The sequence below is a fragment of the Carlito syrichta genome, unplaced genomic scaffold, assembly GCF_000164805.1.
Source record: "Carlito syrichta isolate Samal-C Ts95f unplaced genomic scaffold, Tarsius_syrichta-2.0.1 Scaffold313936, whole genome shotgun sequence".
In the NCBI taxonomy this organism is placed as follows: Eukaryota; Metazoa; Chordata; class Mammalia; order Primates; family Tarsiidae; genus Carlito; species Carlito syrichta.
Window position 1 is genome coordinate 127,009 of NW_007258032.1, and position 18,151 is coordinate 145,159.

General features: G+C 35.4%; 1 protein-coding gene across 1 annotated transcript in view; it reads left to right on the forward strand.

The window, feature by feature from the left end:
- Positions 1 to 18,151, forward strand: part of ATP11B (ATPase phospholipid transporting 11B (putative)) — a 101,161-nt gene that overhangs the window by 17,669 nt on the left and 65,341 nt on the right. The window contains exons 7-10 of the mRNA XM_008070679.1: positions 2,837 to 2,884; positions 5,275 to 5,339; positions 7,868 to 7,949; positions 17,024 to 17,174. Of these exons, the coding sequence (XP_008068870.1) occupies positions 2,837 to 2,884; positions 5,275 to 5,339; positions 7,868 to 7,949; positions 17,024 to 17,174 (346 nt within the window). The remainder of the gene's footprint in view (positions 1 to 2,836; positions 2,885 to 5,274; positions 5,340 to 7,867; positions 7,950 to 17,023; positions 17,175 to 18,151) is intronic.

The following is an 18,151-nucleotide window of genomic DNA, read 5'->3' on the forward strand; positions in this document are numbered from 1 at the left end:
AAGGCATCTCGATAGGATCAAATAGAGAATATTATGAAGGTGACTGAAGTTTAAATGTGTAAGAATAAAAACAATTTTTTCTAAATAAATTCCAGGTTGTTTTTCATCATAAATGTAGATACTGCAAATGTCTTTAAAGAATTTAGTGACATGCCAGGCATGGTGGCTCACACCTGTAATCCCAGCTCTTTGGGAGGCAGAGGCAAGAAGCCTGGGCAACTTGGCAAGATCTCGTCTCTACAATAAGTAAAAAAATTAATTGGGCATGGTGTTGCGCTCCTGTAGTCCCAGCTACTTGCAAGGCAGATGTAGAAGGATCATCTGAGCCCAGCAGGTTTAGGCTATGGTAGCTGGGAACATGCAACTGCACTCTAGTCTGGGCAGCAGAGTGAGACTCCAACTCATAAAAAAGGATTTAATGACATAAGTGCATACTGAAATATAATGTTAAATGAAATAAGAGATAAAGTTGTATTTCTCATATGATCCAATTATATAAAAATAAAAGTGTGTGTGTGTATGAATTAGATAGGTAGGTAGTTGATAGCAAGATGGAATAATCAATAGCTACAGAGAGAAAGGAAAACTTAGCAGAATTGTATATACAAATGTTAGTAATTTTCTGATGGTAGGATTTCTGCTGCATTTTAATTGCTTTTTCTTTTTTGTGTTTTCTAATATTTTTTGAAAATGTGGATTGTTTTGTGATTTAAGAAAGTATTTTCCATTATACTGCATAGTATTCTTAATGATCATTTTTTAATGGCTGTGTAATAGTCCAAGTGAATGTATTAGAGTGTAGAACTATTCCCTAATCTTTCTATACTTTTTTTACTGTTTTGCTATTACAAATATTTAATGGTGCCATATTACAAATAAGTTCACCAATTTAAAATCGGTTGTTCGATAGTTTATCACTTTCTCCTCTTTGATATAATTTGTTAACAAGTCTTCCAGAACCTTTCCCTCTCTTGGTTTTCCTCCTCCTTCATTATTCTGTTTTTCTCCGTCTCCTTTGCTGAATTTTCCTTTTCTTCTAGACTTCTGGCTATTAGAGTGCCCAGGATTTGTTCTGTTCCCTTCCCTACCGGTACCCGTCGCTGTCTGTACTCACTCTCTTGGTGGTCTTACCCAGTCTGGTGGCTTTAAAGACTATCTACTTTCTACATGCTGATGACTCCCAGATTTGTATCTCCACCCCCGACTTCCTTCCCAGACTCTCATTCCCAACTGCCTGTTCCACAGTTTCATCTGAATATTTAGAAGAAATCTCAAATCAATCATGTTGAAAACTAAACTACTGATCTTCCCTCCAGAACTTTTACTGCCAACAGACTTTCTTATCTCAGTTGATAACAATTCATCCTTCTGATTGCTGAGGCCAGAAACCTTGGAGTCAGCCCTGACTCCTTGCATCTCTTCCTTCACCTTTCCTCACCCATTCCCCATAGTTCACTCCAGACTATCAGAACATTCTGTTGGCTTACTTTCAAAATACACTCAGATCTGGCCGTTTTAACCATTACCATCTCCTGCCTGGATTGTTGTTATCAAAGGCACCCTTACTGGGTTTTTCCTTGCTCTTTCTCTTGTAGTCCGTCCTCACAAAGTCAGCCACAGTGATCCTTTTTTTTTTTTGGTTGGAGTCTCACTCTGTTACCCAGGTTGGAGTGCAGTGGCACACTCACGGCAACTGCAGTCTCAACCTGCTGGGCTCAGGCGATCCTTCCACATCAGCCTTCCAAGTAGCTGGAACTACAGGCACACGTCACCACGCCCGGCTAATTTTTTGATTTATTGTAGAGATGAAGTCTCACTAAGTTGTTGAGGCTGGTCTTGAACCCGTGGGCTCAGGCAGTCCTCTCACCTCAGCCTCCCAAAGTACTGTGAGCACTGTGCCACAGTGATCCTTTAAAAATGTAGTCAGGCCATACTATTCCTTTACTCATACTTTGTGCTGACTTTTCATGTCTCTCAGAGCCAAAGCCCATATCTTTATAACTATCTGTAAGATCTGGTGCCATCCCCAGGCTTCCTCTCTGACTTGTTTCTTATCCTTCTCCTTTTTAGTCTGCTCCAGATATGCTGGCCTCCTTACGTCCCCATATCCACTCCCACCTTAGACTAGCTGTTAAACTCTTTTACACCCTTCAAGTCTTTGCTCAAATCACCTCCTCGGTGAGGCCTGCCTTAACTACTTAGTACTGCAACCAGATCCTTTTTATTCTATTTTGCTTTTCTGTCTTCATAACATATACCGTACAGTATACTATATAATTTTCCTACTTATAATGTTCATTGCTTATTATCTCTCTCTTCCAGTAGAATGTAAACTCAGGGTCAGGCACTTTGTATGTTTTGTTCACTGATATATCCCAAACACCTAGAACAGTATCTGATATATTGCAGATCTTACTATATATTTGCAGATCTTACTATATATTTGTTGACAGTTGATAGAATATTTTTATATACCTAACTTTATACACTTAAAATTTTCCTTTTATTGAATTACAGATTGAATGTCCCTAATCCGAAAAATCTTGAAATCCAAAATGCTGCAAATTCTTGCCATTTGGAAAACATTCTTACTCGTTACCTCATTTATAGCTGGAGTAGAGATAGCAAGACTTTTAAATATTTTAAAGTTTAAGAACTGAGTGTTTATTTTACAATTTTTAGCATGAATATTGGGCCATTCCTATATACAGAAGGTTGACTTGTTTCATGTATAAGAATAATGCAAAAATTCTCTAAAATGTTCCATCCGTTGATGTTATTTATAAGTTACTACATTTTTGTATTCATATTTGTAATATGGTGATTTATTTAATAGATTCATGGGACGAATGATAATAACTCAACAAATGGAAGAAATTGTAAGGTAAGAATAATTCATGTTATCTAATTACCTTTAAGTGGGGACTGCTTGGGTAAAGGATTAAAAGTTAAAGGGAGATTATATAAATAAGCAGCTTATCATGGGAAAGGGTTAATTTAAAAGCATTTAGCATTTCATCTGCTAGTAATTTATAGCAGCAGCAAGGAGGATGAATCAAATCCCATGAAATATCTTCAAAATAATTTAGTAAGATTACTTGTGTTTTTTATTTCTTTTTCTAATAATATTAGGCAGTAACATTAGAAGGAAATATAGCCACTTTTATTCAGCTCCTTACACATTTAAACACACAACACTTAAAGTATAGAATATGAAAAATGTTTTATATAATATTTAACCAATATAAATGTTATAGTCTTCTTCACTTTAAAATCATTCAGTGCAAGCTAGAGTGTTTGGTGGCCAATTCAAGACCACTTACTCTTCTGACTGGTTTTTGCTTGGTTGGTTGTTTTTTTCCCCCTCAGTGTTTGGGTTACTTTCTGGCGCCTAAATGAAAGGCTTTAGTTTGTCAGTTCAAAGATTTGCTGATAGGATGAGCTTACGTTGTTACTCATGACCGTAAACCTAATTTAGAATCAATCTTGGAATCAGCTCTTGAATTTCTAATCAGATTTGATATTCTCCCTCTTTTCTGGGGACATATTCAATTATACTGGCTGTTTGAGATAAGTCACTAACTGAAAGAGTTGAGCATTTTAAAATGAAATCTTCAAGACAAGTCACCAAAAACACCATGCATTAGCACTGATTCACATTTTTAATAAGCATTAAAGTGGAAGCATATCTAATAAATCTGTAACAAGATTTTTGTATGTGTAGGACCCCTGCTGAATAACTATGACTAGGTTTATTTTGATTTCTATAGTGAAGTTGTGGGAAATGGTTGGATGCACAGTCTGAATTGCATTAAGATACAGTGGCTAGTAAGGGAATATAGCAGTTACGTTATTTCAGCCCCTAGAGTGGTTAAAAAAATGAACCATGTTCTTTTTTTTTTTTTTTTTTAAGTTAAGTTGGAGTCTCACTCTGTTGCCCAGACTGGAGTGCACTGGCCGCTCCCAGCCACCGCAGCCTCAACCTGCTGGGCTCCGGCGATCCTTCCGCCTCACCCTTCCAAGTAGCTGGAACTACAGGCGCGTGCTACCACGCCTGGCTAATTTTTTGATTTATTGCCAAGTTGCCCAGGCGGGTCTCGAACCCCCAGGCTCAGGCAATCCACTCACCCCAGCCTCCCAAAGCGTGGGATTACAGGCTGAGCCATGTTCTTAACTGAAGCAACCTGACAGCTGATGAATTATCTTTTCATCTGAAGCTGTTGTCATTATAGCCCAATTATATATGTCCATATGAGCTAATAGTATTTCTCTATATTGTTAGAAGTAACACAAAGTGAAAAAAAAACTTTTTGATATAGCTCCAAATAGTTAGCCTCCACATTGATTTTGGAATATCCATGGAATATGCTCCAAATATGACTGTCTAATAATCCCACACTTGGTAACCATGTCCCCAGTACCTGGTCCTCCTTGGTTTATTGCATGTTTTGCAGTGTTTGGATTTACTGATCGTCATAAATGGTTCAGATTCTTTTTGGTTTGGATAACTATGTGTATATATGTATGTTTTGGAGAAGCATAAGGGATATCTGCAAAATAAAGGCTTTTTAACTTATCCATAGCAGACTCATCATTTTGCTATCACTAAGAAGATACAATTTCCTTTCTAGTTATTCCTTGTCGTTTTATATCTCCCTTATGGAGAGAAATTCAAACAGCAAGAAGACCTGTGCACCAAGAAGTATGCAATGCAAGTAGTCAAGTTATATTGTGCTATCTTGCCTAGAAAAAGAACTAACATACTTTCTACATTGTATTTTATAATCCAGTGTAATTTTAATCGTGCAGAACTCATGCATTTATACACAAATCATACTACAGTTTATGTTTACCTTGCATTTTAATTCTGTTTCCCCTTTCAAAGCTGTGTATTAATTTTAATCAAAATTTTTATAATTTCATCTTCTGCTAAACATTTTAAAATCACTGCTTAAACTTTGATTTTGCTGAATTTTATGTTTAAAAGTTTTGAAACTAGTGGCTTTGTGAGTTTATTTACTTGCATAATCTTATTTCTAAGCCACTAATCTTAAATAATCCCAAAGTGACCAAACTGCTACAACAGGCGTTTGTTGTTACAGTAACTAACATCATGATTGGCCTAGGCAGCTTTATGGTACCTGGGATTTTGGGTTTATTTGAAAGCAGTATTGTAGCTACATCTTAAGTACCACCTGGTGAAGACGCCATTTTAGAATTGAATTGAATTTTTAATATATTCAGTGCTTTATGGTTATTTACTCTTTCTCCTAGACCTCTGGGACCTGAGAGTCTCCTGCTTCGTGGAGCTAGATTAAAAAACACAAAAGAAATTTTTGGTTTGTACATATTTAAACATCTTAAATTGTTGATTTGTGTTAATGCTTTATATGAAGTATTTTTAAAAGCACAGCATTTGTGGTCTTTTGGTTAGATAATTTATGATTAAATATTGTTTATGACAATGATTTTTTTTATAAACATCATATTAATGTAGTTTTGTGTTGCATTTTTTTGTTGTTGATCCCTGTTTTTTAGTAGTAGATTTAGCCTTGTTCTTATATTGTCTTTGTGGATACTTGTGAAACTAAGTGCTAGTAAGATAATTTATGTCACTTCTAATAATGGTGGATGAGAACCAGTATAATCTGGCATCATGGTGTCAGTACTGGTCCGTGTCCTATTAGGACCAGGCTGCACAGCAGGAGGTGAGCAGTGAGCAAAGCAGCAAAGCTTTATCTGTATTTACAGCCACTCCCAGTCGCTCCACACCAACTGAGGTCTGCCTCCTATCAGACCAGCAGTGGCATTAGATTCTCATGGGAGTGTGAACCCTATTGTGAACTGTGCATGGGAGGGATCTCGGTTGCATGCTCCTCATGAGAATCTAATGCCTGATGATCTGAGGTGGCACTGAGGTGGTGATGCTAGCACTGGGGAGCAGCTGCAAATACAGATTAACATTAGCAGTGAGATTTGACTGCACATCCCTCCCTTCCCGCGCCCCCCCCCAGTCCTACTGTCTGTGGAAAAATTGTCTTCAGGAAACCACTTCTGTAATTTCATTATGATTATTCTTAGACTGGATTAATAATTACAGACTTATTCATTCATGTATTCATTTATTCAACAAATTCTTATTGACCTCTGACTATTTACCAGGTACTATTGGAACATATACTGACTGGATCAAAAGAGTAAATAAATACTGCTAATGCCTTGGAGATCTTAATTAATTTAGTACATTCTGAATCAACTCTAAGCAAATTGTGAAGTTGAAGATAGCCTTTCGCTGTCTGTCAGCTAACTCCTATTTTAGGAATCACCCTTAGTATCTTGGCCTGTGAAGTTACCCACTAGCTGTCTTCTACAGCTTTTGAGGTCCTTTTCCTAATTCTCTTTTTTCCTGATATCTATATTATAGCTTATATCTCAGTGTTAGGCTCTCTGATGAAGAAATCCATATATCAGAAAAAAAAAAAAAGCAGAAAATAGTGTCAGTAAAGATGTGGAGAAACTGTATTTAAAATACTCAGAAAAGGCAAATTCCCAGAGACAGAAAGCAGATTAGTGATTCCAGGGGGCTGGGGAGCAGAGGAGAATGAGGAATGTTTGCTTAATAGGTACAGAGTTTTCTTTGGGGGTGATGAAAATGTTCTCTTTGGGGCTTTTAGATTCTGTCATGTAACACTGTATTTTAACATATCTTTCTAGGAGTAACACCATCACTCCTGTTTATCTTGAAGCAGGAGTCCAAATTTTGTACATGTAAAATAAGATGTATATTTGAATGCCTTTAGATGGGTGTATCATCTGTTGTTTGCCTCAGCTCTAAGTCTCCCGATTGAATCATTCCAGCTGTTTTCCCACATTTCTATAATTTCAGGGCCCTTTGTCAATTGAATTATAACCCCTGCCTTTTAGGAATAATTCTAATGGGTAAAAGTTTTAGGACAAATCTCTAGGAATAAGGCATGATGAGGTTTTCACTACTTTTCAGTTTTTACTATTTAGGGGTGAGGATGAACATTTATTGATCATTTGTCTGTTTCTAGGCGTTTTGATAATTTTTCATGGCAGACTTCACAAAACTCTCTGAGTTATTTATTCTTGTTTACAGACAGGCAAATTGAGACTCAGATAAATTACTTACATTAGGAATCAGAACTAAGTGACAGAGCTAGCATTCAAACCAAGGTATGCCTGCAAAGTTTCTCATTAGAGTGGTCTTACCTAATTTTATTCATTCCATTTTCACTTCCTAATTTTATTCATCCCGTTTTCACTTCCATTACCACTTTCATTCTCACTCATCTCAGAAGCATTCACATAGGCGCACATTTTTAAAGGAGCACTTGCCTTGTGTTTACTTGATTTATTCTGAGGAACTTCCATATTATCTTTCCAGTGCTTATGAAATGATGTCTAGACTTCAGACTCTGACCTTCAGGGCCTTTCACACTCTGGCCCCATTCCATTGTTCCAACCTAACAGAAAGTGCTTTTCTTTTCTTCTTTTTTTGTGAACACTGCTCGCTACATCTATAATGGCCTTCCCTGCCACCTTTATCTTTTCAAATTCCTTTCTTCCATCAGTTCCAACTTAAATAATATCTTTTGCATTCAGATATCTGTTATAACTCAGGAACAGGTGCACTCCCGATGCACTCCCGATGCACTCCCTCATTTAGCAGATTGACTAGGATTCCCCAAAATTGGACTCAGAAATCCTTTAAAAACTCTGAAAAGATGTAAAGGAAAGCAAAATTATAACAGATGTCACACTAAATGTTTTATGCTAGTGAGTATATTTATTGTCTTGAGAAACTTGTTGGAGGGTTATTTTAAAAGATTATCTTGTTTTGCAGGTGTTGCTATATACACCGGGATGGAAACTAAGATGGCATTAAATTACAAGAGCAAGTCACAGAAACGATCTGCAGTAGAAAAGTAAGAAAAACTCTGTTTTCATTTATTTACATATAATTATAACTATGTATATATTATTGGTATATGTATAAGATATGTGAATAAAAATAAATTTTTCAAGGCAAGTAAACAAAAATATATCCTTGGGGATAGGAATAGTTTCTTATATTTGTGTATACAGGTAGCATCTTACATAGTGTTTAGCATAGCAGATGCTAAAGTATGACTTTAAAAGTAAATACTGTTAGGTAAATGGTGAGGTAACTTGATCAGATAACTGGCAGATAACAATCATAAAATGGAAAAAAAAATTCCTAAAAATAAACAACTATGTGAAAGTACTGGAGAGTTACCTGAAGCAAATAGAAACTGTCAAGGAGTCTAATCTTCGAAGTTGACAGCAGCAAGGGGAAAGATTTAAGAGTACAGCTTTTTGCCTGAGGACATTCCTCAATGTGTATGCTGCTTGGGACATCAAAAATTCTAAGCTTTACTGGATTGAAGTACAGAGGACAAGGTTTAAAGCTAGAAGAGCAACTGGAAAGTTAGGGGAGAATATGTAAAAGAGAAAGCCACATAAAAGAATTAACTCCAAAACCTGCACATAAATACTGCCCAAGTCCTTGGCTGACTGCTAGAACTATGCATGAGCAAGAGAGACTCCTGTGGGCTTGGCAGAAAAATGACAGCAGGAAGCCAAGAGAATCCAGCAGAGTATTTTGCTACTGCCCATTGCAGTGGAGACAGTTTGGTGTTTGAGCCTAGCCAAGTTAACTGTCTACTGGAATATAAATTAGCATTCTTCTGAGAAATAAAAGAATACAAGACTGACTGGGCACAGTGGCTCATGCCTGTAATCCCAGCACTCTGGGAGGCTAAGGCGGGAGGACTGTTTGAGACCAGGAGCAGTTCAAGACCAGCCTGGGCAACATAGTGAGAACCTGTCTCTACAAACAAACAAACAAAAAAAACCCCAGACTATTTACAATGTATTATTTATAAAGTCCAGTATGTTAAAAAAAAAAAAAAAAGCAGAAAAAAAGTACTTAATCAAAACTGTCTCAGATAATCTAGTGCTTGCAATTAGCAGACAAGAACTTTAAAGCAGATATTATAAATATTTTAAGTGCCTAAAGGAAAACTTGAATAAATATATGGGGAAACGCAGCAGAGAAATGGAAACTATAAAAAAGAACCCAATAGAAATTATTGAGTTGAAAATATAATTACCAAAATGCAAACATCATTAGATAGACTCAGCACCATATTGAGGAAAGCAGAAGATATTGTCAGTGAACTTGAAGAAAAAGCAATAGGAGTTATTCAGTTTGAGGTAGAAATTTTAAAAAAGATGGAGGAAAAATGAACTGAACTTTAGAGCCATGTGGGACAATATTAAGTTGTCTGGCATAAGTGTAATTTATTCTCCCCAAAAAATAAAAGAGAAAAAAGGGCAGAATAAAAATATTTGAAAAATTAATGACTGAAAATTTCTAAATTTGAGAAAAACTTTTAGCCTACACTGCCAAGAAGATCAGTGAACTCTAAGCAGGAAAAAAATGCAAAGAAAACCACACCAAAGCACATCATGGTCTACTAAAAACTAAAGAAAAATAGCAAATATTTCAAGGAATCAAAGGAAACACATCACATGTGAGTGAATAACAATATGAATGATACCTGTTTCTCGTCAAAAACAGAAGAGGACATTGGGGAAAGGATACCCTCTTCAATAAACTGCTGGGAAAACTGCAGAAGAATGAAACTGAATGCCTGTCACTTGATATGTTAAAAAATTAACTCAAACAAATTAAAGATTTTAAATGTAAGACTGAAACTATAAAAATACTAGAAGAAAACCTAGGGACTACTGTCCTGAGCATTGGGTCTTGGCCAAGGATTTATGACTAAGTCCTCAAAAGCACACAAAAACAAAAAATAGACAAATGGGTTTATATTAAGCTAAAAAGTTTCTGAATAACAAAGGAAATAGAGTTTCCTTTGTCTCTTCTAGAGTGAAGAGAAAACCTGTAGAATGAGAGAAAATATTTGCAAATTATTTACCCAAGGGACTGATACCAAGTCTGTATAAGGAACTTATACACTTTAACAGGGGAAAAACAAATAATCTAATTAAAAGTGGGTAAAGGGCATGAATAGACATTTCTCTACAGAAAACATGCAGATTGGTAACAGATACAGTAAAAAATGCTCAGCATCACTAATCATCAGAGAAATGAAAATCAGAACCACAGTGAGATACCATCTTACCTTATTACCTCAGTCAGATTGACTGCTATTAAAAAAATAAAAAATAATAGATATTGGCAAGAATGCAGAGAAAAAGGAACTCTTATACACTATTGGTAGGCATATGAAGTAGTAGAGCTACTATGGAAAACAATATGAGAATTTCTCAAAAAACTAAAAATAGAATTACTGGCATAAATGTAATTTATTCCCCCAGGAGATAAAAGAGCAAAAAGGGCAGAATAAAAATATCTGACAAAATAATGACTGAAAATTTCTAAAATTTGAGAATAACTTTTAGCCTACACTCCCAGGAAGATCAGTGAACTCCAAGCAGGAAAAAAATGCAAAGAAAACCACACCTAAGCATATCATGGTCTACTAAAATCTAAAGAAAAATAGAAAATATTTCTGGCAGTCCCATCTACTGGTGTCTACTAAAAATAAAAGCATGTATATCAAAGAGATACTTGCACTTGCATGTTTATTGCAGCACTGTTTACAGTAGCAAATATATGGAACCTAAGTGTACATCAGATGAATGAATAAAGAAAATATGTTGTATATACACAGTGGAAAACTGTTGAGCAACAAAAACACATGAAATCATGTCATTTGCAGCAGCATGAATGGAGCTTGAAGTGAGCCATAAAAAGACAAATATCACATGTTCTCACTTACATGTAGGAGCCAAAAGTTTTCTAGGTGGACACTGGAAAGATAGATAACAGACTGGGAAGGGTGAGTAGAGGGCGAGGAGAGTGGATAAAGATAAGTGGGTTAGAGTGTACAAACATACAGTGAGATAGATGGAATAAATTGGGTGTTTGATAGCAGAGTACTTAACAAGAATGTGTTGTACTTGGGTGATAGACACCTTAAATACCCTGACTTGGTGACAGTGCAATATATACATGTAACAAAATTATTTATAGGCCCTATAAATCTGTACCAGAAAAAAAAAAACAACAAACAAACAGCAGAGGACAGAAGGCAATCAAATAACTTCTGAAAAGTGCTGAAAGAAAAAGAGTCATCCCCAAATATGATATCTAGCAAAACTCTTTCCCAAAAAAGGTGAAATGAAGATATCATCAGATAAACAGAAACTGAGAGCATTTACTTCCTCATATATATGACAAGAAATGCTAAAGGTAGTTCCTCAGAGGGAATAAAGAGAATCAGAAATAAAATGTTCCTAAATACAAAAGGTTATGTATATATGGGAAACATTGTTTCCTCTTTAATTTATTTAAAAGTTATGAGACAGTTCAAAGTTAATTGTAAAACACTGTATTGTGGCATTTATAATACATAAATTACATCAATAGTAGCACAAAAATGGGGGCAAGAGTATAAATGATAAATAGAGATGTATATTCTAATCCCTAGAGCTGCTATTAAAAACAATAAGGCAAAGAGTTATAGCTAATAAGTCATTAGAGCAACTGAATATTTAAAATATTTGATAAACACAAGGCAAGAAGAGCAGAAAAAAAAAACAAATAAGACAAATGGAAAACGAATAGCAAATGGTAGTTCTAAATCTGACCAAAAATTACATTGTGTGTGGTATACTTTAAATTTGGTTAAATGCACCAGTCTAATGAAGTCAGAGACTGTCAAATTGGATAAAAGAGCAGGACCTAACTGTGCTTTCTGGAAGAGATGCAGTTTAAATATGAAGACACAAACAGGTTGACATAAAAAAAAAAAATACCGTGCAAATAGTAAACATATGACAGCTAGAATGGTTACATAATTGTACATAGCAAGTCTGACTAGACAAAACATGTTATGGGCCATAAAACAAAATTAAGGTTTAAAATGATAGAGTATGTTTACATACTCTGTAATTAGATTAGAAATTAAAACCAAAAGAAAAATGCCCAGATATTTGGAAATTAAAAAAAAAAAAAACTCTTCTAAATAACTCATGGGTCAAATGAGAAATCACAAAGGGAAATTTGAAATTTCAAACGAAATGGTCATTTGAACCTAATATACTCATATTTGCAGACGCAAGGCAAAGCCTAGCTCAGAGCAAAACTTCTAGCTATAAATGTTTACATAAGAAAAGAAGAAAAACTTAAATTTTCTTTGTTGTTGTTGGAGTCTCACTCTGTTGCCCTGGCTACAGTGCAGTGTCATGCTCACAGCCACCGCAGTTTCAACCTGCTGGACTCAGGTGATCCTTTCGCCTCAGCTTTCCACGTAGCTGGAACTTCAGGTGTGCGCCACCACACTCTACTAATTTTTTTATTTATTGTAGAGACGAGGTCTCACCATCTTGCCCAGGTTGGTCTCAATCTCCTGGGCTCAGGCAATACTATCACTTTAGCCTTCCAAAGTGCTGGAATTACAAGCGTGAGCCACCGTGCCAGACTGAAAAGTTTAAAATTAATCATCTGAGTTCATCTAGTACCTTAGGAAGCTAGACAAAGAGGGACAATTAGACCCAAACTGAAATCAATGGACTAGAAGTCAGAGAAACAGTATACAAAATTAAAGCCAAAAGTTGGTTCTTTGGAAATATTGGTAAAATTGATAAATTTCTACCAAATTTGACTGATCGAAGGGGGAAACAGAAATGGTAGAAGAAAAACTAAAAAATTACCAATATCAGGTATGAAAGAGGGGATAGCCCTACAGACTCTAGAGCTCGCCAAAGAAAGAACAACCTACATATATATCTATCAAAATGCATAAAATCTCTATGTTGAGAATTGCAAAATGCTGAGGAAAGAAATCAAAGATCTAAATAAATGAAAAGTTATATCATGTTTATGGATTGAAAGACTCAGTACAGTAAATATATCAATTCTCACCACATCAGTTAATAGGTTAAATACAGTTCCTTTCAAAATATTAGCAAGATCTTTTTGTAGAAATAGACAAGTTTATTTTGAAATTTATATAGAAAGGCTAAGGAGCTATCATAGCTAAAAGTTTTGAAACTGAAAAGCAAAATGGGAGCAATCACCATCTAATATGACTTGCTGTATAGCCACAGTAGTCAAGACAAGTTAGTGTTGGTGGAGGATAGGCATATAGATTCGTGTAGTAAAATAAAGAAACTCAAAATAGACCAACATAAATACATCCAAGTGATTTTTGGCAATGGTGCAAGCACAGTACAATGGAAGAAGGATAATCTTTTCAGTAAGTGGTACTAGAACAATTGGACATCAATAGAAAAAAAACAAGAACCTAAATCTCACACTATATGAATAAATTTAATTGGAGCATAGATTTCAGTGTAAAACATAAAACTATAAAATGTTTAGAAGAAAACAATATCTTCAAGACCTTGAGTTAGGCAATGAGTTACTAGATATGACACTAAAAGCACAATTTCTAAATGAAAAAAAACTAATAAATTGGACTTTATCAAAATTAAAAACTTTGGGACTATGAAAGACCCTGTTAAATGAGTGTAAAGACAAACTACAGGTTGGGAAGATATTTGTAAACAACAGATCTCCCAGAGGCCTTAAATTTAGGGATTTAAAGAACTCTCGAACTCAGCAGTAATGCAATGATCCAATTAGAAAATAAGCAACAGACGTGAATACATATTTCACTAAAGAGGAGTTGCAGGTGGCAGCTAAACACATAAAAAGATGTTTAACATCAATACTTATCAGAGAAAAGCAAATTAGAACCACATGGAATTATCACCACATCTATTAGATAAAAACAATGGTAATACCAAATGCTGGCTAGAAGGTGAAGAACTGAATCTCATACATTGTTGGTGGGAATGAAAAAGAGTGTACCCACTTTGGACAGTAGTTTGGCAGTTTCTTACAAAACTAAACGTGTTTACCATATGACCCAGCAGTTGCACTCTTGGATATTAATCCCAGAGAAATTATTTTTATGCTGATACAAAAACTTATACAGAAGTGTTTATAACCACTTTATTTGTGAGAGCAGTAAACTAGAAACATCCCTGTGTCCTTCAAGGGGTGAACAGTTGAATAAACTCTGGGACATCAATATACTGGAACACTACTTAACAATACAAATGAAAGAATTGTTAACACGGGCAGCAGCCTGAATGAACCTCAGAGGCACCATCTTTACTGAAAAACATTAGGCTCAAAGATCATATACTGCTTGATTCTCATGTAACATTCTAAAAATGACAAAACTATGGAGATGAAAAGCAGATTAGTGATTGCCAGGGGACAGGATAGGTACAGATACAGAGGTAGTTTTAGCATGAAGGAATTCTTATATGAGGTGATGGAACAGTTTAGTATCTTGATAGTGGTGGTTACACTATATATGGAATTAAAAATTTTTTTTTTCGAGTCAGGCTCTCACTCCATCCCCCAGGCTACAGTGTCATGGCACTCTCATGGCTACCACAGCCTCAACCTGCCAGGCTCTAATGATCCTTCTGCCTCAGCCTTCCAAGGCGTGCGCTACCATGCCCAACTAATTTTTTTTTAATGTATTATAATCCCAGCGTTTTGGGAGGCAGAGGTGAGAGAATTCCCTGAGCTTAGGGGTTCAAGACCAACCTGAGCAACATGGAGAGACCTCATCTCTATAATAAATCAGAAATAGTCGAGTGTGGTGGCACATGCCTGGAGTACATGCCACTGCACTCCAGCCTGGATGACAGAGTGAGACTCCAACTGAAAAAAAAAAAAGAATGATAGACATTGTTTAGTTTTTGAAGTTATGTTGGGCATATAAGGGTTCATTATAGCATTCTGTTTATTTGCATGTGTTTGAATTTTTTCTGCAATAAGATTTCTTTGTGTCAAAATTTGTTTTTCAGTTTAAAAGATTTGCTTGCAGCCGGGCTCGGTGGCTCAGCCTGTAATCCCGTGCCTTTGGGAGGCTGAGGTGAGTGGATTGCCTGAGTCCGTGGGTTCAAGACCCGCCTGGGCAGCAAGACCTCATCTCTACAATAAATCAAAAAAATCAACTGGGCGTGGTAGCGCATGCCTGTAATTCCAGCTACTTGGAAGGCTGAGGTGGAAGGCTCGCTGGAGCCCAGCAGGTCGAGGCTGTGGCGGCCGGGAGCGGCCACTGCACTCCAGTCTGGGCGACAGAGTGAGACTCCAACTCAAAACAAACAAACAAACAAAAAAGATTTGCTTGCTCACTCTGGCAACACATAGACTAAAATTGGAATGATAGAAGAATTAGCATGGTTCCTGCACACGGATGACATGCAAATTCCTAAAGCATTTTATTTTTTAAAATATTTTATTAAAAAGTAAAGTCGAAGACTTGTTATATTAAGTTGCAATTGGGAAGGGGACGTTAGTGAGAGGTAATACGTTAGTAAAAATAGAAGATTTATCAGCATCTCAACTTTAAAGTTTTATTCAGAAACTATAGGAGACTTTGAAACAGTTGACTGAATTCTGCTTGAGAAAACTCAATCCAGAAATCTTTATTTTTCTGTGGACCTGTAGCTGTGGTAGGTTTTCTTCAAGAGACTTCCTTCTCCTTTTGGAGTTTTCATCAAGTTTAAAGTTAAAACTAACATAAAATGAAAACTTAAATAATAGGAACTGTGGTACTAGTCTTAAATTTAAATAGTTTAAATTGAATATAAACTAAAGTAATTAGACAGACTTTAGGCATGTGATGGGTTTTAAGTTAAACCTTGAAAAATAGGTTAAACAATGTAAGCAAAAAGGAGAGCGTATCTGATGAGGGAAGGCATGCACAAAGGCAGAAAGATGGAAATATACCAGGCATTGTGGCATTATGTTATCAAAAGGAGACGTGACAAGTTCAATGAAAAGATCTCATAATTTGGAGACAGGTGTAGAATTTGAACTTCAGATCACCTGCTTACTATGTGACCTTGGCCCAGTTGTTTCATTCTCTTCATTCCCAAATGTTCTCATCTGTAAAAATGTGAGCAGTGCTGCTCTAGGTAAAGTCCTGAATACTGTGCCTGACACAAAATACTCAACAGAGAAGAGTTCTTTTCTTGTGTCCCTTACTCCCCACCTACTCTCACTACAGTATATAGAGAGTTTACATTGGAGATAGTGGAATATCAACTTATTGCATAGTTAAGATAAGGCTGAATTATGGAAGACCTAGGGAGACAAATCAGGAATCAGGCATTTTTTTTCTGTCTTTAGGAGTTTTTACAAAGTCTGTGACCTGTATTTTCCCTCAGTACTTGTTGGATGCACAGGGGTTCATTATACCATTCTGTTTATTTTGTATATGTTTGAATTTTTAAATGATAAAATATTTAGTTGTATTAATAATTTATGTTTTTAAACCTAAAATCAAAGGTGTGTGACATCAAGCTTACCCAAAAGAGAAGAGGGATTCTGAAGTCAATTTCTGACTTATGTGATTTAGGGAAGTTTACAGGATGATATTGGACTTTGGTCTTCATCAGCAAAAAAGATGCAATAATTTCTTCTTCATAGTGTTTTTGTAAAGATTATATAAAATAGTGGCTATGACAAAAGTTTTATAACATTTTAATGCTATAAAAATGTTACTTATTTTTAGTTATCATACTTATAATTAGATGGGTGCTGAAAATGTTAAAAAAAAAATCAAAGAATAATTACTTATGGCAAAGTAATGGCCAAAACTGTCATTTGCTATAAACATTTTGAACAGTAACATAGCTATAGTAAATAGTGAGGCTTATCATCTGTATGTATTGATTCTTTTATTTCTAGTAAATAGATTCTATTGAATGGTTATTTCTTAAATATAAAAACTATGTCCTTTAAAATCGCTACAGTAGTATCTTCTTTATATAGTATCTTCTTCCTTACTACAAGGCTCAATTTCCAGGCAAATATAATAACACTTGATTGATATTTTTCTTGTTTCAGGTCAATGAATACATTTTTGATAATTTATCTAATAATTCTTATTTCTGAAGCCATCATCAGCACTATCTTGAAATATGCATGGCAAGCTGAAGAAAAATGGGATGAACCTTGGTATAACCAAAAAACAGAACATCAGAGAAATAGTAGTAAGGTATTTTATGGTGTTCTTGACTCCTGTAAAGGAAACTTTATTCTTTGACATAGTTAATGCTTTGATAGTGACTTCTGTTTGGTGGGACTACTGTGACTTCTAAAACCATTAGTACTGAAGGGTGACAAAATGGCATTGCAAATGCAAAGAAACCAGCATGTTTGTCATGGTATACTTTTTTGCAATTTAGGGCATACGCAGTCGCATTCCCTGTGGCATGACTTGAATAGTTCAAAGAAGTCACAGAATCTTAAATCCGTCTCTATTTGCATTCCACATCAATACTGCAAATTCAGTTTTCTATTCCTCTTACTGTATCTTATCCTGAATGATTTAAAGAGTAAACTGATTTATTTTTTATTTTGCCTGAATAATTCAAGGATTCTTATTGTCAGTTTTAATGATATGAAACAATATACTAATTATGTCATATAAAGTTTTGAACTGATTAAATATGGACCACCAAGAGAATTTAACCTACAATTTTGGTAAATCATCTCCACATTTCACTTTAGATTAAAATGCACTTGTTGGAAGACAAATTGTGATCTCAGGAAACTACAAAGCAGATAATCTGAGGGTCATATTTTTCAGTTTCATTCACGATTAGGTACTCTTCCTTTCACAGAATGCATATTGAAATGTAGTGCTGCTAAGCCATTAAGTAGGCTGTTGCTGTGTGATCTGTACTTGAGAGTTTTAGTTTCTAGCAACTCTAGCCCAGCAACTATTTTATAGTTTTTAAAAGTTACATTCAATTTTTAGTTATCTGTGTTTTAAAAGGGTAGAAGTCAAATGGATAAATACTCTTCAGAGATTATAATTTTGTCAAAAGAAGTTTCAGTCACACCAGACTTTTTGTTAAATTTTGAAAAGTAACAAATTAATTTGGATTTAACCTTTTCTTTGGTTAAGATTCTAATGAGCAGTAAAATAACCAGAGGAAATGCAATGTTAAAAAGACAGTTCAGTAGATG